A 24,179-nucleotide genomic window follows, 5' to 3' on the forward strand; every position below is an offset into this window, starting at 1 on the left:
TTACTGGGTGGCTCACTTTACCTTGAGTAATTTTCTATTAAAAAAGGTCTCTACTTTTACTGAAGTATGACAATTGAGTACTTTTTACACCACAGATTATTCCTGCATTATTTATTCAATGCCTACTCAGACATATTAGTTCTGACACAATTTGTGTTTGGTTTATTTTGGTATTGTAAAGAATGTCATATATAAAGTATTCTATTGAAGTCATGGTCAAGGCCAGAATTTAAACCAGCACTGCAGAACTGGCTGCAAGTCATTTAAATGACAAAACTGATCAAAGCTCATCTTTTTAGTAAAGCATAAGAGCACTGCAACATTACAGAGGATCTGCAAGACTCATAAAAGCGTGTCAAGAGTAGTGGTGCTAATCTAGGATCCATTTCCCCAGGTCCATTCTTGTGATCTAAACTGATTCTAAGCACTCCTATATGACCCCAGGCCTATAAGTACTATTTTCCAAGGAAGCATAGTGAATCAGGCCATGGGTGATGGCCGTTCTCTAATAATAGTGAGCACAGGCAGCGAAAACTTAAACCGAAGGCAGGGCATTGTCTCATCCTGTTTAGGTAACCTAAAAAGGTCCTTCACTAACCACATTCATTATTTAACATAAGTTACTATTCACAAACATCTAGGAACAGCAGATCCAGCTGTTTTTGGATGTACTTTTATTTTCTAAATTGATTGAAAGCTAATTCAATCTGGGTCCATGTGTATCAGAGTAGGAGTACTGACCTAGGATCAGGTTAAATGTCCATAAAATCTTTATTGTGATCAAAAATGGCAAAACCTATCTTAAATCCACACTCCTACTCTGAGATGCTTTATGAATAAGGCCCCCGATCTAAAAGCCAATCAACAGGTCAATCTAACCAATCGTGTATTAACATTGTGTCACTTGTTTTACATTGCCCTCCGTAATGTGCATTTTTTCCTTGTTTCGGCTGTATACTCAAAGTTTGGATTGGAAATCAAACAATGACGATGAGGTGAAAGTGCATACTGTCAGCTTTAGTTTGAGGTTTCATCCCTATCGGGTGAACCTTTTAGAGGTTACAGCTCTTTTTTTTTTGTACATAGTCCCCCCCATTTTAGAGTCCCAAAAGTATCTGGACAAATTTACCTATGCGTATTAAAAGTAGTCAAAAGTTCAGTATTTGGCCCCATATTCCTTCGCAAGCAATGACTATGCCAAGCTGGACTCAAATTGTTGGATGATATTTGTGCGTCTAACTATCCATAATCATGGTAGCATCCACAATGTAGAAGTGTTTAGAAACATATTGTATTCTTATTTACCATTCATTTCTATTGGGCAGAAAATAATCTGAAACAACCATAACTATAATATAATGCATCCAACAAGTTTGTAGGGTCACACATTTGATGTGATCATTGTGTGCTTGGACTATGTGACCAAATACTAAAATTGACTACTTTAACACACATTAAATTTGTCCCAATACTTTTGGTCCCCTATAATGGGAGGGGACTAGGTACATAAAGTGCTATATTTTCTAAATGGCTCATCTGATATGGATAAAAATAACCTCAAATTAAAGCTGACAGTCTACACTTTAACCTCAGCCGTTGTATACTTTCAAATACAAAAGTGCTGGAGAACAAAGCCAAAAGTAGAACAAATTGTTCACTGTCCCAATAATTACAGAGGGCACTATATATCTTTGTGACAGGTCAGTGAATGTTTGCACTGTGGTCACAGAATGAGTCTCCTGGTGCGTCTCAACCATTTTGTATCAGGCACCAGTGGGCTACTCCTACATGGCCACGAGCTCAAATCTAATTTCTAAACCTCCCATTCTAAGTAAATGAATTACGCAGCACGTTGCATGGCAACAGAAGTGAATCACTTAGGCTATTCACTTCCTACAGTACACCAGATGACTACGCACTTACATTTGTTAGATTTTCATTTAGTGCATGGACATCATGGTTGAGGTCAGTTAGAACACAAACAGAAGTCAACAAACCCAGGAAATGATTTGAATTTAAATCCAAAACATATACCATCTCCCTTTCAATATAGAGAAGTCATTGAAAATAGCTTCTCAATAATGCATTTTTTATTGAATTGGAACATCAGTTTACAACTTGAATTGACCACAACCCCGAGGGGCATCAATGTTACTGTGGAAGTGGTGATGGGAAGGAATCATGGAGGAAGAATTAAAGGCAAACATAACTCAGGCGAGAGGCATTTCCCAAGACTGAGAAAGAAAGTAACCTCCCACTGCGGTTTTCAAACTCAGGTTTTTATTAAAGCCAGTACAAGTAAAAGATAGTTGAAGACGGAAAGTGGAGTTTCTTGATCCAGCTCCAAAATGATATTTTCTTCTTTGTCGTTTAGGGGCAACATTCCCCCCCCCCGGTTTTATTCTATTAGCCCTGTGCCGGTGTCATCCTTCTCTGAGAAATGAGAGAAGTGATGACACAGCCAGTAAAGGATTAAATCTTTCGCACTATGCACACTGAACAAAGTTTTGCTTAACAATTATAATATTCAAAGTCATAACATTTATGGAATTTATCATTGTCCCCCAGCTACACAAACGGATATTGTAGAACATAATATTACGTTTACGTTCTCTTTGTGTCTACTTACATAAAATGTAGTGTAAACAAAAAGAGACCACTTAGGAGCAATTATCTCGGCTGTTGGGATCTCTGTTAGGTCTTTGCAAAGGGAAAGTAGACCTCAACTTTTAATTGAAAAATGACAAGAGAAACAGCAGTAACTACCTCTCTCTGACACTTAAGCCTACTTTGCAAAAGAACGTCTTAAAATGCAGTTTAAATAATGAACAGTCGTCTTAGATGTGACTCACGCTAACGCATGCACACAAGCATATATGCAAGCTTAGAGCTAATTCAGAGGGGGAAATGAACTAAAGATTTAATGCAATGTTTTATACTCAAACAAATATGAGAACAATAATCAAACTGAATTATATATCCACCTCTTATCTTCTTTTATTCCGCTGCATCTCCGTTGTTCAGGCAGACTTCTCCATTCCCTCTTGCTCCAGATCCACGTCTTCACTCATCCTCTCTTCCTTAAGATCCTCCCAATTTACTCCTCCTTCAACTGTACTCATCTACTCCCCTCTTCCTCAGGCCTCTTCTCTGCTCCCCTTCTTGGTTTAAAAAGTACACCTGAAGTCTTCAGCTTCTTTCCCCAACTCATTTCTTATCCGCCTCCTCTTCTACCCCTCCATGTGTCACGTCGCCTGCCTCAATGAAATCCGGTAGACTAAGCACTAATTTGATGTGAACCAAGTCAGTTGACAAGTCAGAACCGTGGAGGTAGGTGTGGTCTTTTTTGGGGAAAGAACGGACCACCTGGCCCCCCACCTCTGGGGTGTCCACCGAAAGGAGGCCCAGGCCGTTTGCCCCTGAACATGGGGCTATAGAGAGGTGGGCGTGGGGGTCCCCGCGGGAGGCCTCTCAGGTGTGGATGGCGAGTGAGGTGGAGAGGATGGGGAGGCAGGGGCATGTGGTCAGGGTGGTGCAGGTTCATGTGAGGGGGAAGAGGGTGTCTGTGACCATATGGAGGGGAAGGGCTGCGTGGAGGGTAGTTATAGTAGTAAGGGTCTTCTGAGGGAGAGAGGGGGGGAGTGAGACGCTCTCTGACTCTATAAGGATAATGAGGATCGTCTACAGGTAGATGGTGGAAATCATCTGGGTGATAATAGCGATCGTCTGGGTGACAGAGATCGTGAGGGTGCCGGCGGAGGTCGTCGTGATGGCGATGGAAGTCGTCAAAGTGATGCAGGTTGTCAGGCTGACGGAGTAAATCGGAGTGGCCGTGGAGGTCATCGGGGTGACGACGGAAATCGTCAGGGTGATATGGGTCATCTGCGTGGCGATGAAGGACATCTGGGTGATAGGGGTCACTGATAATCACCGGACCACCCAATGTACTGACGCCCGCCCTGTCATCCTCAATCTCAGGGTTTGGTGAAGTGGCCTCCACAGGCACCATCACAGACGCGGACGGGCCCAGGTAGTCCTGCAGTGGGGCTGGTATCCCAGGGAAGGGCGGTGGGGGCAGCTGGGGAATGGGGGGCAGAGGGCTGTTGAGGAAGCTTGAGGGGTTGGCCCCCTGCTGGAAAGGCAGAGCATGAGGATCCCTTGTTTGGTAGGGCTGCTTCTGCCCCTCCCCCTGGTATGCATACAGTCCTGACATGGGGGTTTTGCCATCTCCTGCACCTGAGGCAGCCATGTTGTGGTTGCTGGGATGCAGGGCCTGTCCCTTTAGGTAGGGATTACCATACCATCCTCCTTCACTCACGTCAGCATTTAGCCCTGCCGGAGGCCCTCCTGGTGTGTTACTGAGTAACCCCTCCCCAAGGGTTGGGGCTGACACCTGTGTCGTGATGGGCTGGTAATGGGCCAATCCAGACTCTCTGAGAGAAGGAGCTATTCCATGCATCTCTTCCTTTCCTTCATAAGGCAACCGGTGGTACCCTTGACCATTAGGCGCTCCTGGATGTAGTCCTAAATGGCCATGAGTGTTGTTGGGATCCTGCCAAGCTTGGTTATGGCAGGCAGTTGGAGACAGAGACAGGCTGCCATCTTCTGGTTTAGGAACCCCAGAGATCTGACCTTGTTTGGCCAGGAAGGGCTCTGCTCCTCCCGGAGTGTCCATGATCTCATCCAGGGTGGGGGTGCCTCCTCCGGCCTCGTCCCGTACTGGAGTGCCCCCCTGGGTCTCTGTACCCGCTAAGGGGCTCAGGGTGTTGCCTCCCGCTTGGACGGCCACACTAGCCAAACCCAGGTTAAAGGCATTAAAGCCAGGATTACCCTGCAGGAAGCTGTGGATCTTGGACTCCAGGCTGGAAGCGGAAGGCTTTTCTTCTTTCTCCTGCCCCAGGACCGGCCCTCTATGAGGGCCGATGGCTAAAAGAAGTGTGGACTGGGGAAGGGACGCTGCCTGAGGGACGGCGGTGGTGTTCCCCACTGCAGGGGCTGATGGGTTTGGTTCAAGTGTAGAAGAGGTGAGAGGAAGGCCTCGAGAGGGTGCTGTAGGGGTGGAGGCAGAGGGAGGGAGCTTGCCTGTACTGGGGGAGTTTGAGGAGAGGTTTTCCGCTGGACTGTTCAGACGAGTGGAGAGGCCTAAGAAGGAGACGTGTGTTAAAATACATGACAACTACGAATAGCGAAGTCCATTGTACGAATCTGAATGATTCTCACCCAATACAATAAAATGAGTGATAGCAGAATAAAGATTTACACTCCTTGTCTGTCACCACCTTTGCTACTCAAATAGCAGTCAAGAAAAACGATATCCAAAATGTGCACATCACATTTCCAAATCATAAAACTTGTGATAGTGTCAACATTTATGATCACTAGGTTTGATGTACAGTTCGTTACAAGATATGGTGCCATAACCTGGGCAGAATGAGCCTGTTTGTGAAGACATTTGAAGAAGCACAAGCAACTGAATGCACTCATGACTCCTTTCTTTGTCCACCAATTACAACCGGTTTCTCTGATTTGCCTTGTGAAAGCTTAACATTAAGACCGCATTTTATCACTTAGCGAGCCATGTTGGCAATAGAACAAGCTTTCAAATGCCCACCTGACCCAGATTGCGATTTATAATGGACCGTTTTTGGATTGCGTAAATAACAACCGTAATTGTGTGATGGCGGTGATGCAAAACAACTAGAAGTGTGCTTGCTCTAGTTCCTCAACGGCAAAGCTAGAAGAGCTAACAAAAAAAACATTAAAGTTCATTGAAACTGCATAGGAACTCTGTGGCTACTTGGAGACACCAGTTCGTCCTCTCACTCAAATTCTTGTGTCAGGTGAACTGTTGTGTCCTCACCTTTGGACTAATACTTCTCCCATGGTCTCCAAACTGTTCTCTTTCAATTGCTACCATGGTTATGCCTTTCATATTTCTTCTGGAAGAAACATTTTAATGTAGTCCTATCCATATAGGCCAATTCCCACAAGGGTTAAAGGGCAACTCAATACAACGGCCAACTTTTCTGGTTGAAAGTACCCTGTGTATTTTATTTAACTAGGCAAGTCAGTTAAGAACAAATTCTTATTTACAATGAGGGCCTACCCCGGCCAAACTAACGACACTGGGCCAATTGTGCGCCGTCCTATGGGACTCTCAATCACGGCCGGTTGTGATACAGCCTGGAATCGAGCCAGGGTATGTAGTGACTCCTCTAGCACTGAGATGCAGTGCCTCAGGGCTCCCGAGTGGCGCGGCGGTCTATGTGGCCTCAATATTGGTCAGACATGTCTTCCAGTGCCAAAATTGACTAAAAAGTGTAAGTCAGTATATTCCAAAACAGAGTTGTGAGATTTGTGTAACTTAATTAGGCACAAATTACATGGGGTTGTACTTGGGTTTTGATTTCGATGCCCACTAACACGGGATTGTTGTGGCTAAGGAAAATTGTCATGTATGGACAAACAGTTTTGCAGATTGTGCTGTATCCTCCCCATAATTTTTTTTTTTTTTTTTTTAATTTTACCTTTATTTTACTAAACAAGTCAGTTAAGAACAAATTCTTATTTTCAATGATGGCCTAGGAACAGTGGGTTAACTGCCTGTTCAGGGGCAGAACGACAGATTTGTACCTTGTCAGCTCGGGGATTCGAACTTGCAACCTTTCGATTACTAGTCCAACGCTCTAACCACTAGGCTACCCTGCCGCCCCAAAAAAGACAGACTTGCCCACATTACACAGCGCCTGACTAGTTTACATAAGACAACGTGGCCAATGTTACGTTTTTATATTTTTGTTCAGTGTAACATGAGCTGAAATAAAAGATCCCAGAAATGTTCCACGTGCACAAAATGCTTATTTCTCTCAAATGTTGTGCACAAATTTCTTGATATCCCTGTTAGTGAGCATTTCTCCTTTGCCAAGATAATCCAGCCACCTGACAAGTGTGGCATATCAAGTAGCTTAAACAATGATCATTACACAGGTGCACCTTCTGCTGGGGACAATAAAAAGCCACTCTAAAATGAGCAGTTTTATCACAACACAATGCCAGATGTCTCAACTTGAGTGAGCGTGCAATTGTTATGCTGACTGTATAACAATTGAATGTTCATTTCTCTAACACAAGACGCCTCCGACGTCATTTTAGAGAATTTGGCAGTATGTCCAACCGGCCTCACAAACGCAGACGTTTAACCACAGCAGCCCAGGACCTCCACCTCTGGCTTCTTCACCTGCGGGATCTTTTGAGACCAGCCGCGGATTTGCAATACCGAAGAATTTCTGCACAAATCGTCTCAGGGAAGCTCGTCTGTGTGCTCGTCTGTGTGCTCGTCATCCTCGCCAGGGTCTTGACCTGACTGCAGTTCGGCGTCCTAACCGACTAGTGGGCAAATGTTCACCTTCGATGACAATTTTAATGCACAAAGATACCATGACGAGATCCTCAGGCCCATTATCGTGCCATTCATCCACCGCCATCACCAGCATGATAATGCACAGCCCCATGTCGTAAGGATCTGTACACAATTCATGGAAGCTAAAAAAGTCCCAGTTCTTCCATTGCCTGCATACTCAGCCATGTCACCACTGAGCTTGTTTGGGATGCTCTGGATCAAAAGGTGTATAAAAGCGTGTTGTAGTTTCCGCCATTTATTTTAAAAAAAAGTATTTGTGACCAACATATGCATATCTATATTCCCAGACATGTGAAATCCATAGATTACCTAATTAATTAAATTGACATATTTCCACATACGAACTAACTCAGTAAATTCTTTGAAATTGTTGCATGTTGCGTTTATAATTTTGTTCGGTGTATGTTTAAAGAACATTTGGCCCCTAAGCCCTTTTTGGAGTGGCCACTTAGAGGTGCAGGAACTCAAGCAGTAGAAAATATGAGGTGCCAGTACTGAGTTCTATGACCTGCCCAAGTCAAGCACTGAGGAGTCTAATGGTTTTGGGCAGAATGAGAATTGAGAAGATGCACACTTACTTGTATCCCAACTGCCACTTCTTATTCGAAAAATTCTAAACCCATTCGCAAGCATCTTGTGTCCCGCCGTGCCCGGTTTTGTAACATGATTCGCTATGAAACAGCACCAGATAGACACATAATCTGGTCATAGATAGTAGCTGTGGACTTGATAGTCTGAAGTGCACTCTGCTAGTTTTCATGCACATTTTTGTACTTGAGAAATACCAAAATCCCCAAACAACTTAGCTAGATGCAAAATTGTGCATTGTACTCTGCAAAAAAGTCTAAATTAATAACATTTTTCTTCTGACTATTCGGAGGAAGTGGTAGGCTAATAGCGGTTGCTGCTATGGTGTTTCAAGAGCGACGAACACCAGTAACTGACAGGGTACGATAACACACATCGAACCACACCACCAGGACTGATATCTAGTTTTTCTTAATGAGCAAAACGATGAGCTCAGTCGCTCTTTAAAATTTGCTCTACCACACAGTTTCTCACCCTTCAGCCCGCTGGCCTGCCCCTGGGATTCGGACAGTGCACCGAAGAGCTCCTCGGGAGTCATGTCCACTTTGGACAGGATGCTGGTCAGAGGGCTGGCTACCTGGGGGGCTACTGGGGCAGGAGGGATGGTCTTGGCTGGAGAGGGTGAGCCCAAAGAACCACATGGACTCACTCCTAGGGGAAATAGGAAAATAGATTTTAATTCGTTAAAACCATGAGAGACTGTCAAAGAATACAGTAAAAAACTGCTGGTTTTATGAGTTCATGTAAGTTCTATTCAACACCATTACAAAACATAAAATGTGCTTCTCTCTACTTCCACTTGAGCTGCAGCTGCAATGAATGAGTAGCCAAGTGTATCGAACACCCTGCATTTTTATTATTAGCAATATTTCACTTTCTCTGGTCATATGAACGTGAATTGGTGCAGATGCTGTGAGACTCGAGTTTTGCCATCAGGTGGAAGACTGTTCCCTCTCTCTGTTCAGTCTCATCAGAAGAAAGGAAGGAGAGAGCAGGGACCGTGAGAGGTGGATCCTCTCCTACTCCCTCCCTCTGCTGAGAATGATGCCGTGTTCAAAACTGGGAACTCCGAAATCTCAGACTTCAGTGCTTTCAAGGCAACTGGGAACTCGGGGGGGAAAACGAGATCCAACTGGGAAAAATAATTTTGAACAGGCGTCCAACTCGAAATTCCAAGTCGGGAACTTGGGCACCTGCCTTGAGCTGCGACTTTACGACATGAAGATGACTGACGTCGTGATTTGACCTCGTTGTTACCCCGAGTTCAGTTGTCTTGAAAGCACCATGACCATCAGATACAGGTACCATCAGTGCAGTAAAATAAAAAAGCAAATACTTGAACATTTCTATTTATGCTCAGATGTACCTTGCAAGTGCTACACCAACTGATCTATTTTATTATCATAGCTCGAGTTTTGAAATGTAATATGGTCTGAGAAGAACAATATTGGCAGGCCAGGCATATAGCCAAAATACTGTGATGATGTAGGCTATTAGGCCAACTGCACAAACCTCATTCCGACAGAAAGTTTTTTATTTGGTTAATGTTACATTTGAATTCATATTTATAAAAAATAAAAAAATCTGAGTCTTAGATCTCAGCTTGCTTTTTGACTGCGAAAGTGATCGACTCAGATAAAGGTTGGTGACCACTGCTCTGAATAATGGCTTCTAATTTAAACAGACTTCAAGGTGTTGTGACAAATGCTATTTAACAATATAATAGTAAATACGTCTAACCCTCAAGTATCCGAAATTACGTGATCAATTGAGGTTTACCGATTATGAAAAGCAGGCAGTTACTTGCTGTATAACTCTGATAGAGCTAAAGGTGCGCAATTGTTTTGCATGGAATAATCAGAAACGTATAGTTCTGACTATACCCTTCAAGAGGATACATTTAACAATCACTTGAACAGCACGCAGTCGTCCATGGTTTTAGCAGAGCTGGGGGTCTCCTTGCCCCCTAGGCAGGCAAATTGAATGCTCTGCACCTTGTGGCTTTATATTGATAACCTATAGCAACTCTGAGAATAACAGTGTTGATGTCAGTGGCTAATAGGGCTGGGAATTGCCAGGGACCTCCCAATAGTATCCCGATACTTAAGTGCCGATACGATATGTATTGCGATTCTCACAATTCTATATGTATTGCATACTGTTTTTGCGATTCTAACATTTTGCTCCACATACACGGAGTGTAAGCTCTTTCCATGACTGACTGACCAGGTGAAAGCCGTGATGCCTTATTGATGTCAGTTATTAAATCCACTTCAAAATCAGTGTAGATTAAAAAGGAGAACACAGGTTAAAACCCCCGTGAGGTCGATATCCGCACACCACTGATATTAATTAGCATTAAAATAATTCCCCATAAAAATCTGCCATTTCATGCTAGAGATATGTTGTTGTTTTTGCATCGGATCAGTCTCAATCCACCGCATCCGCATGTCACACTTCCGCATCTGCAGTGAAACGGTGAAAGAGCTAGAGGGGTGTTTGTCAGACCATGAGACATCCTGAAAAGCAGTCTCCTCACAAAATCGTCTGTAGCTTACAAACAGTTTGGCCTACAAACTAACTAAATGGTTAGTGGGCACACTAATGGTGGTGGACCATCGAGTTTGGTTAAGGTTTCTCCTCAGTGTGTGAGTGGAGGGAGGCTCTTGACATAGTCGCTAAAGCCAACTGCTTGCAGATACAAGGCGGGTAAGGCTACCTACATTAGTGATTCTATTTTTTGTAATGTTTATTTAGTCACAAGATGAGACTTCAAATAGGCATATGCATGTCAAAGACACTGTAGCTTACTGTTTAGAATGGTTAAATGGATATTGAAATATGTACATAAAAAAAAAGTAGGCTATTGTGGTTAGTCAAACGCCAAAGTCCTGATGATACTAGTCCCAGTCCCGTGGAAATCGACATCCCCGTCTTTTGAGAAAAAATATCTGCGTTTCACAGGTGTTGCTCACGGTTGAAGCAAGAAAACTGACTCAATAAATTGAACGAAGGGCAGCGCATAGCCTGTGTATGATGGGTCAATATGTATCACTGATTTATCATGTCACCTTTATTTAACCAGGTAGGCCAGTTCAGAACAAGCTCTCATTTACAACTATAAACTATCACAGTGAATGCTTTCGTTTATACACTCTGTGCTGAACGAATTGAAAGTAGACAAGGGCGTCATTAAAAAAAATATTGCGCTGATTTAATGCAACCCTTGCTGTTAATAGATCTAAAAGCAGCATACAAAATTTGGACTTGGGAACAGGAGGGGAGATATTTGATCTTGAGAGAAGGCAATGCTCAGATACGATCTGTAGCGGTGCAGTCTTCTTCATAAAAGCTGATAGTATTTCAACCACAAAAATATGCATCTTAGCCGAACTGAAATCTCAACGGAAAACAAGTTGGGTCGTTTTTACAGCTTTCTTTTTCCTTACAACCGGTCAAACTGATATCATTTGGACATTTTGCACAGAATACCTAATCCCTATATTTTTTCTTTATTGTATTCATTCTATCCATCTATTACATTATGTTGAGAAAAGGTTAATTTAGTATTCTAAGGCAACACATGATAAGAGAAGCTACATGTAATCTAATTAGACAATTTCACTAACAAATAGTCTTCCAAAATGTCAGAACTTCTAAGCAGAAACATCTCTAACATATCAGGCAAAACAAAATCCTGCACCCTGTCCCAAAAATTATTCTGCAGTCTGTCTGACGTCTAAAGCACATTACTATATTTTCCGTGTTAGGGTTGGGTGCCTCAGATTTTCATGTAGTCGGCCTGTTGTGGATGGGTTATTAGCAATTGCGGGCAGGTGCGGGTCAATAAACAGCTGAACCACGCACCACTACTGTACATATAACAAATAGGCCTCATTGGCATGGCTTCTGTTGAGGTGGAACACACTTCATTCAAACTGTTGTTAGAAAATACAATCTGTTAGAAAATACTGTGAAAATGACCAATTAAAACAGAGCCTATAAATAGTTAGCAGGCAGCGTGTGTTAACTGTCCTTTTGAGAAACAATCACATGTTGGAACAGAGGGTGCATTCTGACATCACGTGCATAAAACAACTCACGCTGGGGGGACCATTTAGAGATATTTGGAACCCACGTGTGAAAAGGTTAATTCAATTCTACTTCAAATTAAAATTATGCTTCCAGTCTTATTCATATTGGACATTTAAATCAAGGGTTGCATTGAATTAAATTCTGAATTTACCCTAAAATCCAGACTGCTTCCTTTATGATGCAACATCAGAATAACAGTGCTGATGATGTAATGGTGCCTTTATGATGGGCCATCAGAATAGCAGTGTTGATGATGCAACAGTGGCTGCCTGCATGTAGTGCCTTTATGATGTTACAATAGCTGAAGTTTCTCACCTGGTTTCTTCATGACAGATGTGATGCTGCTGAGAATGGAGCTAATTTTACCCAGGTCCACATTGGCGAGGTTGCCTGATATGTTGGTTGAATGGGTCAAAGGGGTCACGAGAGCTGGGGAGGGTGTGGCCTGTGGAACAGACTTTGCCTCTGTGGCCAGTGGCGGTTGTGTGACAACAGGCACAGGAATGGGGACTGGAGCTGGGATGAGACTTTCAACTCGCTCCTCAACTGAAAACAGAGGAAATGGTCAAGCGAAACAGCTAAATTGCAACACAATAGTGCCGTACAGGTATAAATGAGGCACATGAAAGTACTACACTGAACAAAAACATATCCCCAACAAGTAAAGTGTTGGTTTCATGAGCTGAAAAGATCCCAGAAATTTTCCATACGCACAAAAAGCTTATTTCTCTCAAACGTTGTGCACAAATGTGTTCACGTCCCTGTTAGTGAGCATTTCTCCTTTGCCAAGATAATCCATCCACCTGATAGGTGTGGCATATCAAGAAGCTAACTAAACACAATGATGATTACACAGGTGCACCTTATGCTTGGGAATAATAAAAAGGCCCCTAAAATGTGCAGTTGTCACAACACAATGCCACAGATGTCTCAAGTTTCGGAGGAGCATGCAATTGGCATGCTGACAGCAAGAATGTCCATCAGAGCTGTTTCCAGAGAATTTAATGTTGATTACTCTACCATAGGTCGCCCTTAACATCCTTTTAGAGAATTTGGCAGTATGTCCAACCGGCATCAGAACCACGCCAGCCCAAGGAGTATTTCAGTCATTAATAAAGCCCTTTTGTGGGGGAAAAAAATGCATTCTGATTGGCTGGGCCTGGCTCCCCAGTGGGTGGGACTATGCCCTCCCAGGCCCATCCAGGGCTGCATCCCTGCCCAGTGATTTGGAACCCATAGATTAGGGCCTAAAATATTTATTTAAATATAAAAAAACTGATTTCCTTCTATGACCTGTAACTCAGTAAAATCTCTCAAATTGTAGCATGATGCGTTTATATTTTTGTTCAGTATAGATCCTGTCTCTTAACCACCTGCACCCCATCTATGCTCTGCATCGCATGTCTTTACCCTCACCTATGATATTGATGTTCTCTGCCTCCTCATCCGAGAGCTCCATGTCCTCTACGTCGCGGTTGTCTGACTCCCCTACGGTGAAGCCCTGCTCGGGGGAGCCACCAGGGGAGGACAGGGGGCTTGGTGCTTCCCCTAAAGTGATGTCCGCCTCGTCATCCATAGCCAGGCCATCCAGGTCGGAGTCTGGGTCAGCCAGGCCGTGGAACGGGGACTCTGAGCCATTGGGAGAGGGTGCGTCCATCGAGGGCGAGGGGATGGGCGACTCATCCAGGTCTGGTAAGGTGGCCTTGAGGCTGTCCAGCTTACGCTTGAGGTGGGACACCCGGTTGGCAAACGTCTTGTAGGCCTTGGGAAGTAAACAAAAAAAGAAATGAAAGCTCGAACACAAAAAAATCTATGCAACTCAAGTCTTACTACCAAAGCCCTCCACTAAAACCAAAGAAAATCTCTTTCAACCTTTCACAACAGATACAAGGCATTAAGGACACCATCTCGTACACTTCATGGCGAGGCCCCACCTGAAAGCCTGTGTTTAAGACATACGGAAGTGGGTGGCGGAAAATATTTTAGTTTTAAACTTAGACAAACGAGAAATTATAGTTCTAGGTCCCAAGAAACAAAGCGATGTGCTATTTGATCTGACAATTAATCTTAAGTAGTCACCTCAAATAAAACCGTTTAGGACCTTGGCATTACTCTGGACCCTGAGCTCTCTTTCGACAAACATTTCCCCCCCCCCCCCCCATCTTCATAACACTGCAAAAATCAGAAACTTGTTGTCAAAAAAGCTCATCCATGCTTTTTTCACTTCTATATTAGACTACTGAAATGCTCTACTCTCCAGCTACCCAGAGAGCACTAAATACACTTCAGTTAGTGCTAAATACAGCTGCTAGATTCTTGACTTGTTCCCCTACCCATCTCTCCGATTTGGTCCTGCGGTAAATAACTACACGTATGCCAACAAATACCTACACGTATACAAGACGCAGGCCCTAGAATTTCTAAGCAAGCAGCTGGAAGCAGTGCTTTCGCCTATAGAGCTTCATTTTTATGGAACTGTCTGCCTATCCATGTGAGAGACGAAGACTCTGTCTCAACCTTTAAGTCTTTATTGAAGACACATCCTCTTTAGTAGGTCCTATGATTGAGTGTAGTCTGGCCCAGGGGTACGAAGGTGAACGACAAGGCACTGGAGTGACGAAACGCCCTTGCCAGCTCCCCTCTCTTCACTGGGATACTCTGCCTCTGACCCTATTATGGGGGCTGAGTCACTGGGTTACTAGTGTTCTTCCATGCCACCCCAGACCTTTTTGCTATAATCTACTTGCGTGGGTTGAGTCACTGACACAATCTTCTGTCCGGTTTTGCGCTCCCTTGGGCTGGAGGAGGTGGAGGAGATTATATCCTGCCTGGTTGGCCCTGTCCAGGGGTATAGTCGGAGCAGGCCACAGTGCTTATCTGGTGTCCTGTATGAGCTTAAACTCACTCCTGCTCTCTCAACTAGAGGTCAACCGATTATGACTTTTCAACGCCGATACCGATTATTGGAGGACCAAAAAAGCCGATACCGATTAAAATCGGCCAATTTTTATTTATTTGCAATAATGACAATTACAACAATACTGAATGAACACCTATTTTAACTTAATATAATACATCAATAAAATTTAGCCTCAAGTAAATAATGAAACACGTTCAATTTGGTTTAAATAATGCTAAAACAAAGTGGAGAAGAAAGTAAAAGTGCAATATGTGCTACGTAAGAAAGCTAACGTTTCAGTTGCTTGCTCAGAACATGAGAACATATGAAAGCTGGTGGTTCCTTTTAACATGAGTCTTCAATATTCCCAGGTAAGAAGGTTTAGGTTGTAGTTATTAAAGGAATTATAGGACTATACCATTTGTATTTCAAATGCTATTAGATGGTCTTAAAGGCACTTTAGTATTGCCAGTGTAACAGTATAGCTTCCGTCCCTCTCCTCGCTCCTCCCTGGGCTCGAACAAGTTACACAACGACAACAGCCACACTCGAAGCAGCGTGACCCATGCAGAGCAAGGGGAACAACTACTAGAAGGCTCAGAGCGAGTAACGTTTGAAACGCTATTAGCGCGCGCTTACTAGCTAGCCATTTCACTTCGGTTACACCAGCCTCATCTCGGGAGTTGATAGGCTTGAAGTCATAAACAGCGCAATGCTTGACGCACAGTGAAGAGCTGCTGGCAAAACGTACGAAAGTGCTGTTTGAATGAATGTTTAAGCGCCTGCTTCTGCCTACCACCGCTCAGTCAGATTATATGCAACGCAGGACACGCTAGATAATATCTAGTAATATCAACCATATGCAGTTAACTCGTGATTATGATTATTTTTTTTATAAGAGAAGTTTAATGCTAGCTAGCAACTTGCCTTCGCTTACTACATTCGTGTAACAGGCAGTCTCCTTGTGGAGTGCAACGAGAGAGAGAGGCAGGTCTTTATTGCGTTGGACTAGTTAACTATAAGGTTAACTAACAATCGGAAATCGGCCCTAATTAATCAGTTGACCTCCACTCTCAACCTCCCTTTCTCTCCTGAGCTCGCTCCACCGCACCTGCTGTCTCAAACTCTGAATGCTCGGCTATGAAAAGCCAACTGAAATTGACTCTGGAGGTGCTGAACTGTTCCCACTCTACAACCACTGATTATTAGTTGACCCTGCTCGTCATCTATGAACATGGGTAAGAACTACCTGGCCTTAATGGCCATGTACTCTTAGAATCTCCACCTGGCACAGCCAGAAGAGGACTGGCCACCGGTCAGAGCCTGGTTCCTTTCTTTTACTAGGTTCCCGCCTTTCTCTGGAGTTTTTCCTAGCCACCGTGCTTCTACATCTGCATTGTTGACGTTTGGAATTTTAGTTTCTATAAGCACTTTGGGATTTCTAATGACGTAAAAAAATAATAACAAAAATAATAAAAAAATAGGGCTTTATAAATACTTTTGATTGATTTGATTCAGCTACTCACATTGGCGACTATCTTGACCTCCTTATACTGCATCTCGTAGAAAATATCTGCGTTGCCAAGAGCATCCAACAGAGGGGGCCCTCCTTTGATCTGCCGGTCAAGGAAGGCAACAAACTCCTTTAACTTCGCACTGCCATCCTCAAAGTCCTTGGAGTGCCTCTTTCCTCCTGCCTTATCTGAATGGGTGGTTGATTTAGAGAGAAATGAAAGAAAAAAAACAACCTTGGTCAGTTTAAAAACTACTGTTATCTCCTCCTAGGCTAGAGTGGCAAGACAGGGGTCAAGGTTTCTTTCAGATCTGTAAGAGATGCCTCATGCCTTTTCCAGTTACTGGGCCAATGCTCATTGACAACATTTTAGGAGGATGTGGGCCCTGGTCAAAAGTTGTGCATTAAATAGGAATTAGGGTGCAATTTGGGACAAACAGCATCAATGCTCATGGATAACTTTGCAGCAGGTTGTGTGTTAACCTTAAAACCTTTGGCTATTGTTACCTTTCAGTCTCTTGAGTGCCTCTGTGCTGCAAACGTCCACCCTCATGGCTGCCAGCTGTTTCTCCTTCAGTGACACCTCCTCCACAGAGCTGTGGTACTTCGAGAGGTGATCTATGAAAGCCTGGGGCTGCATGACAGGACAGTCAGAGTCACACCACAATACATAGCAGTTTTTTAGCTGGCAGTTGTGTGGCCTGAATCCAGTCAGGGTCTATTTCAACTCAACATAGTAGCTTTGGAGTACAAACATTTCCTTTAAGTATTTACAGTTCTCATAGTACAGTAGTGAGTTCATTTGGTATGTTTTGGTATCAAGAGGATATGCAGTTGAAATCTTCTGAATACACAATTGGATTTTTTTTTAAACAACCTCAGAGCAGAAAATATAATCTATCCTGAACAGTGGGTTGTGGACACTTACGACAAATTCAGCTACAATCTTAGATTGAAGAGCAGCCTTAGGGTTCACTGGAGCTGAAATTACATAAGAAAATTACTAACACAACACACAAGCATTGAACTGCACAACAATAAACATGAAGCCAAATTAAAATTTGACATTTGTGCACTTTCAAAAGATACTTCATGATATTCAAAAGAAGCAGTATATCACAATGAACTCCGCTGGTGGTACATGTTTGGCACAGATTTACTCACCTTTAGGCGTCTCCACAGCAGCAGGTGACTCTTCTTTGACAAGACTGGACCTCAGCTCAGCTATAAGCTGCTCTGTGTACACACTCCTCTCCTCCCAGATGGTTAATATCCTGTCCACCGACTTCAACACCTTAGAGTCTCCGACATTACTGCAGGACAGGAGAAGACAGAATAGGTCATCACTGACATTGCACTGATGTGTAAAGTGTCAGTGTAGCCCTGACCAGCAGATCAAACCTTTTTTCCTATACACTCAGTGGTCAGTTTATTAGGTAGTAGGTACACCCATCTAGTACCGTGTCGGAACCACCTTTGCCTCCAGAACAGCTCAAATTCTTCGGGGGATTAACTCTACAAGGTGTAGGGAGGAATAGCATTACGCAGTTGTGGCAGATCTGACGGTGGTACATCCATGCTGCAAACAGCTCGTTCCATTCCCATACCAAAGATGCTCTATTGGGATTGGTCAGCAACAATGTTGAGATGTTCTCCCCACTGTACGTCGCAGCATAAGTATTTGATACACTGACGATTTTGCAGGTTTTCCTACTTACAAAGCATGTAGAGGTCTGTAATTTTTATCATAGGTACACTTTAACTGTGAGAAACGGAATCGAAAACAAAAACCCAGAAAATCAGATTGAATGACTTAAGTAATTAATTTTCATTTTAAGTATTTGTTCACCTACCAACCAGTAAGAATTCCAGCTCTCACAGACCTGTTAGTTTTTTCTTTAAGAAGCCCTGAGGAATGGGAGAAGGTCATGTGGTCTGATGAGACAAAAATATAGCTTTTTGGTCTAAACTCCACTCGCCGTATTTGGAGGAAGAAGGATGAGTACAACCCCAAGAACACCATCCCAACTGTGAAGCATGGAGGTGAAAACATTCTTTGGGGATGCTTTTCTGCAAAGGGGACAGGACGACTGCACCGTATTGAGGGGAGGATGGATGGGGCCATGTATCGCGAGATCTTGGCCAACAACCTCCTTCCCTCAGTAAGAGCATTGAAGATGGGTCGTGGCTGGGTCTTCCAGCATGACAATGACCCGAAACACACAGCCAGGGCAACTAAGGAGTGGCTCCGTAAGAAGCATCTCAAGGTCCTGGAGTGGCCTAGCCAGTCTCCAGACCTGAACCCAATAGAAAATCTTTGGAGGGAACTGATAGTCCGTATTGCCCAGCGAAAGCCCCGAAACCTGAAGGATCTGGAGAAGGTCTGTATGGAGGAGTGGGCCAATATCCCTGCTGCAGTGTGTGCAAACCTGGTCAAGAACTACAGGAAACGTATGATCTCTGTAATTGCAAACAAAGGTTTCTGTACCAAATATAAAGTTCTGCTTGTCTGATGCATCAAATACTTACGTCATGCAATAAAATGCAAATGAATTCATAAAAATAATAAAAAATTAAAAAATACGTGATTTTCTGGATTGTTTTAGATTCTGTCTCTCACAGTTGAAGTGTACCTATGATACAAATTAGACCTCTACATGCTTTGTAAGTAGGAAAACCTGCAAAATTGGCAATGTATCAAATACTTGTTCTCCCCACTGTATGTGTTATTAAAATTAAAAGCCCAATGAATACGCGCCTTTGTGTAATGCTTTAACTCCCACCGCTTGTGGGACATTTATTTTAAAAAGACGCGTATAAATAACAACTGCACGAGGACAGACAGTGACTGACACACGTAACAGTTACAAATAGTAGCCATCTAGAAATAGCGCAAAAATTAGTTACTCCAAAGATTTCAAAGAAAATGGAAGTAGACAATGAATGTAGGGTGTTCCAGCAAGAGTGGACATCGAAATATTTGAGGTATCAGGGAAAGCTGTGTGCTTAGTGTATGAAGATAGCATCGCTGTCTTGAAAGACTACAACTTGTCCAGACACCTCCAGACAAATCATGCAGAGAAATATAGGATGATGTCTTCTGAAAGGAGGGCAAGTGCATAGAAAGAGTTGCTTTCTCAATTGCAAAAGCAGCAAGGACTTTTCACAAAACTGCATTCAGCAAACGATGGAATTGCGAGAGCTAGCTATGTACTGCACCACAAAATTGCCAAACATAGCAAGCCGGTTGCTGAGCATGTCGCAGAGAATATGGAACAGTTGAAAGATTTAGCCTATTTCTCCTTGGCCCAGGATGAGAGCAGCAATGTATGTGACACAGCGCAGTTGTTGATATTCTTACAAGGCATAACCCCAGACTTTGAAATTACGGAAGAGCTCGCTTTCGTGCAGTCAATGAAGAGCACAACCACAGGGAAAGATTTATTGGAGTATAATAAGTATGGGGCAAAGCTGGGACTGACTTTTGAAAAGCTATCCTGTGTGACCACTGATGAGTGCCCAAACTTGACAGGATAAAACATTGGCCTTTTGAAAAGGATTCAAGATCAAGTAGCTGAGCTGAACTCAGATTAGAAAAAGATTTTCCTGCATTGCATTATTCAACAGGAGGCACTCTGTAAAGATGTTCTGAAAATGAGCCATGTTGTGGATACAGTCACTAAAGTGGTAAACTTCATAAGAGCAAAATCTTTCAACCACAGGCAGTTTGACTCACTGTCTCTTCCAACAGAGTCAGGTCATGCAGATCTCCCCTACCACAAAAAGGTGAGACGGCTGAGTTTGACGAAGGTGCTTAAAAGGGTGTGGGACCTGAAGTCGGAGATCGCTGAGTTTTTGCAAATGAAAGGCAAAAGTGGTTCTCCCTCAACTGCAAGATAAAACATGGTTGGCCGATTTGTCTTTCACAGTGAACATCATGGCCCTCATGAATGAACTGAATTCAAAACTATAAGAGAAGGACCTTTTTGCACATCAGATGTACAGCCTTGTCAAAGCCTTCAAGGGAAGATTACTCCTCCTGACCCGCCAAGTAGAAACCAACAATCTCACCCAACTACTGACACTAGTCGTCTGTTCCCTGTCAGACGACCAGCGGGAGAAGTATACATCCCTGCTGCGTGCTTTGAACGGTGAGTTCATCGTTTTGAGGATTCCAAAGTGTTGGAAAATGACATGCTGTTTCCCCTCCCTTCACCGTGGATAACACTCCCACTGACCTGCAACTTGAGCTTATCGATCTTCAGTCTGATGCAGTGATTGGAGAACTATTCAAAACAATGTTGCTGACAAGGTTCTATGCATCTCTCGAACAAAACTAACAAAGATTAGAAGTCATGCTCAGAGGATGTTTGTACGGTTTTGGTCAACCCATGTAAGTGAACAGACATTTTCAGTTATGAAATATAACAAGGCACAGATCATCTCTTACTGACTCTCACCTTTCAGCAATCCTGCGCATAGCGACATCAGAAACTATACCAGACTTTAATAATCTAGTCAATGCCCATCAGACTTCACTCCTCACACTGATTGAGTAGTTTATATGGAATGTTGAGCGCTCTTTGTTTTTGTGCATACCCATTAAGAGATCTGTCCGTGGTGCTGAACGCAGTGTACTTTTCCATCCGTGTAGTTCATTGCATGTATAATAATGTAAACACCTACCAAAAGGAGACCATGGATGTGGTTTATTTCTGTGCATGTTAAAAAAGTAAAATAAATAGCATATCTGGACTTAATTTACATTAGATATCAGTCAAGTCATACACATGTATAATCCTGTAATACGATTCAGGCCAGTGATGGCAAAAATATATTCTAATGTGGTCCTCCTTGGAAAATACTTGCCCAGGCCTGCCCTAGACACTGTCAATGCTCGTCTGCCTGCTCTATATAGCAAGCCACGGCCACGTGACTCACGGTCTGAAGGAGCGATTCATTTTCGTGAACGGGTGGTGTACCTAATAAACTGTGTGTATAGTGCTCGACTTTTGATCAGAGCTAAATGGGCCCTGGTTTAGTAGTGCACTATAAAAAGGGAATATGAAGCCATGAGACACAGTCATTGACTTGTATGGTGGACAAACAAAAACATTGTAGAAAATAGCTCTGAAGGCGTGGCTTGCCCCGGGCTGAAGCTTCCCATAGGTACAGGATCAGTGTTTTTACTGCAGTCATTTCAAATTATTCGAGGTGTATTCAAGTTACGACTGCCATAGGGAGGGAAACAGGTATTCTGACAAGCAGTCAAGGCACAACAATTCTTGCTGTCGCAGGGGAAACAGCTTTTCATTCCTACTTTATTTCACAACTCCTAAATATCCTCGAACTGCACTATTTTAAAACATGGAGTTCATAGCAACAGCTTGGTTAAGCACATTATCGCTCTTCAATTCACTTCGAGTGCATAGGGGAGAAGGGGGCTAAATGTAACACGCCTGTTGTAGTGTAACTTGGGGTAAACCACCACCCTACTCCGAAATCATTTTTGGGGGAGTGATCTAAATTTTGATGAGACAGATTACATTTTTAGAATAGCAAGAGCAGTAAAGTTTTGGGGGAATTTTATTGGACATGAAGCGCTTTCTGTGAGAAGTACGGGCAGGGGGCGGTATTACCTAGGGTGGCGGTATACCCCAAGTTACCCTTACAGGTAGGCCTACATTAGAACACTGTGTTTATGCAAGTTTTCTAGAAACAGGACTCCCAAGAGATCTTTACCCCCTCACTGCTACATTTTGCCCCCCTAGAAGAAACATCTATGATCTGCTCCATCTCCCTCAATACTAACCTTAACCATTAGTGCATAACCGACCCATGATCAGCATCTAGGGGCCACTTCAACTAACAGTGTGGTTTACTCACTTGACCAGCTGGAAGGCCTCAGGGAGTACGTCGGCGAAGGCAGTACGGTAGACGATGGCATTTCTCCTCTTACAGTTCTGAATGACATCGTTGGCGAGGTAGAACAAATTGAGCCGATGAGAAGCCTCAGCTGCCAGGAGAAAATAGCAGGAAAAAGGGAGAGGGAGAGAGAAAAAAGTTAAAATTGTAAACCACACAGTGGTGGGGCTGTAAAAATTGTGAGCATGACAAGTGTTACACAAACAAAATACCATACAATTTCATGTCTAGCCTTCCAGTACCCGACACGGCCACTACTACAGCATTAGGCTTATACCGGTAACTGCCAAAATAAAGGCAAAACCAACAAAGTCTCTCAATAGGGCAGTGGGCCACCACGAGCCGCCAGAACAGCTTCAATGTGCCTCGTCATATTTTCTACAAGTGTCTGGAACTCAAGCAGTGCGGCTTGGCAGGGCTCTGGATCGTTGCCTCTCCCAAGTCCGTAGGGGAGTTGCAGCGATGGGACAAGACTAAACTACCAATTGGATATTACGAAATTGGGGAGAAAAGGGGTAGAAGCACAAGAACAAAAAATAACACATTTTAAAAAAATGGTCTGGAACTCTATTGGATGGATGCGACACCATTCTTCCATAAGAAATTCCATAATAGGAGTTTCATTGATGGTGGTGGAAGACGCAGTCTCAGGCACCACTCCTCAATCTCCCATACATGTTCAATTGGGTTGAGATCTGCTGACAGACGGCCATGGCATATGGTTTACATGGTTTTCATGCTTATCAAACCATTCAGTGACCCCCCCCGTGCCCTGTGGATGTGGGCATTGTCATCCTGGAAGAGATCACTCCCATCAGTGTAGAAATGCTTCACCATAAGTTGAAGATGATCACTCAGAATGGCTGCGTATTTACTGGCGTTTACCTTGCCCTCTAAGGGGTTGAGCGGACCTAAACCTTGCCAGGACAATGCACCCCACCTGATATCAATTTACTTAATATACATCATATACTGAAGTCTTTCCTTAATTTTGTCAGTTACCTGTACATTGCCTTCTTGTAACCGAAGGGTAACTTTCCTGTGTTTCGTACCAACTAAGATACTCTTCATCCTGTCCTGCATGGATTGACGCCATGTTTTGGGAGGTTTAACTCAGATGCAGGCTTGAAGCCTTACAAGATACCCTGGCCGAGGGCGATAGAAAGTGGAACCCCAATCTAAAAAGGCAGTGACAAAGTTTTTCCCAAGGCCAAATAGGCTCTGGGCAGACACCTTAAAAAAAGGGTCATTGGAGCCACTCCAAAACATAAAAAAAAAAGTGAAAAGCATAAAAACAGAGCTCAATATTTAAAAACGACAAAACAATGCTTATTTTCCTTGCTTTCCCCTCGTCAAAACTAATCCCAACTTGCCAATACATTTAGCAAGTGATGACGGCATCATTGTCACCGATACTGTTATGGTTGTATAACACCAAGACAAAGCATTGCAAATACAGGACAAATCCAAAACGGTCTATGATGCCAATACCACTTTTTTTTTTTTTTTTTTAACACAAGAACCAAGATTACATTTTTTCAAGGGTCTCATTAGCATTCAAAGATTTATTTTCATAAATATATTTAATTTTCAGAATGGGAATAACTGTTAAACTTAAAACGACTGAAACCAAATCTAAAGTATATAGAAAAGGATAATGGACCTATATACCTATACCCCATAATGATAAGTATTTGTAGAAGCACCTTTCTTGATTTCTGGGAAATTCAAAGAGGTTT

General features: G+C 43.2%; 1 protein-coding gene across 6 annotated transcripts in view; it reads right to left on the minus strand.

Annotated features, from left to right (window-relative positions):
• The window catches only part of LOC135550114 (CUGBP Elav-like family member 3), a 63,185-nt gene that overhangs the window by 29,054 nt on the left and 9,952 nt on the right, over nt 1-24,179 (minus strand). For 2 of the 6 annotated variants that reach the window (XM_064980615.1, XM_064980614.1), the window contains exons 2-9: nt 22,402-22,531; nt 17,680-17,828; nt 17,444-17,496; nt 17,023-17,149; nt 16,529-16,704; nt 13,520-13,865; nt 12,419-12,649; nt 8,483-8,659 (exon numbers count right to left, since the gene is read on the minus strand). In XM_064980615.1, coding sequence (XP_064836687.1) covers nt 8,483-8,659; nt 12,419-12,649; nt 13,520-13,865; nt 16,529-16,704; nt 17,023-17,149; nt 17,444-17,496; nt 17,680-17,828; nt 22,402-22,531 — 1,389 coding nt within the window. Of the gene's footprint in view, nt 1-2,072; nt 2,434-2,984; nt 5,143-8,482; nt 8,660-12,418; nt 12,650-13,519; nt 13,866-16,528; nt 16,705-17,022; nt 17,150-17,443; nt 17,497-17,679; nt 17,829-22,401; nt 22,532-24,179 lie in introns of those variants that run through there. The other 4 variants (XM_064980617.1, XM_064980616.1, XM_064980613.1 and 1 more) reach the window with 3 other exon arrangements.

Source organism: Oncorhynchus masou, chromosome 12, assembly GCF_036934945.1.
Source record: "Oncorhynchus masou masou isolate Uvic2021 chromosome 12, UVic_Omas_1.1, whole genome shotgun sequence".
NCBI lineage: Eukaryota > Metazoa > Chordata > Actinopteri > Salmoniformes > Salmonidae > Oncorhynchus > Oncorhynchus masou.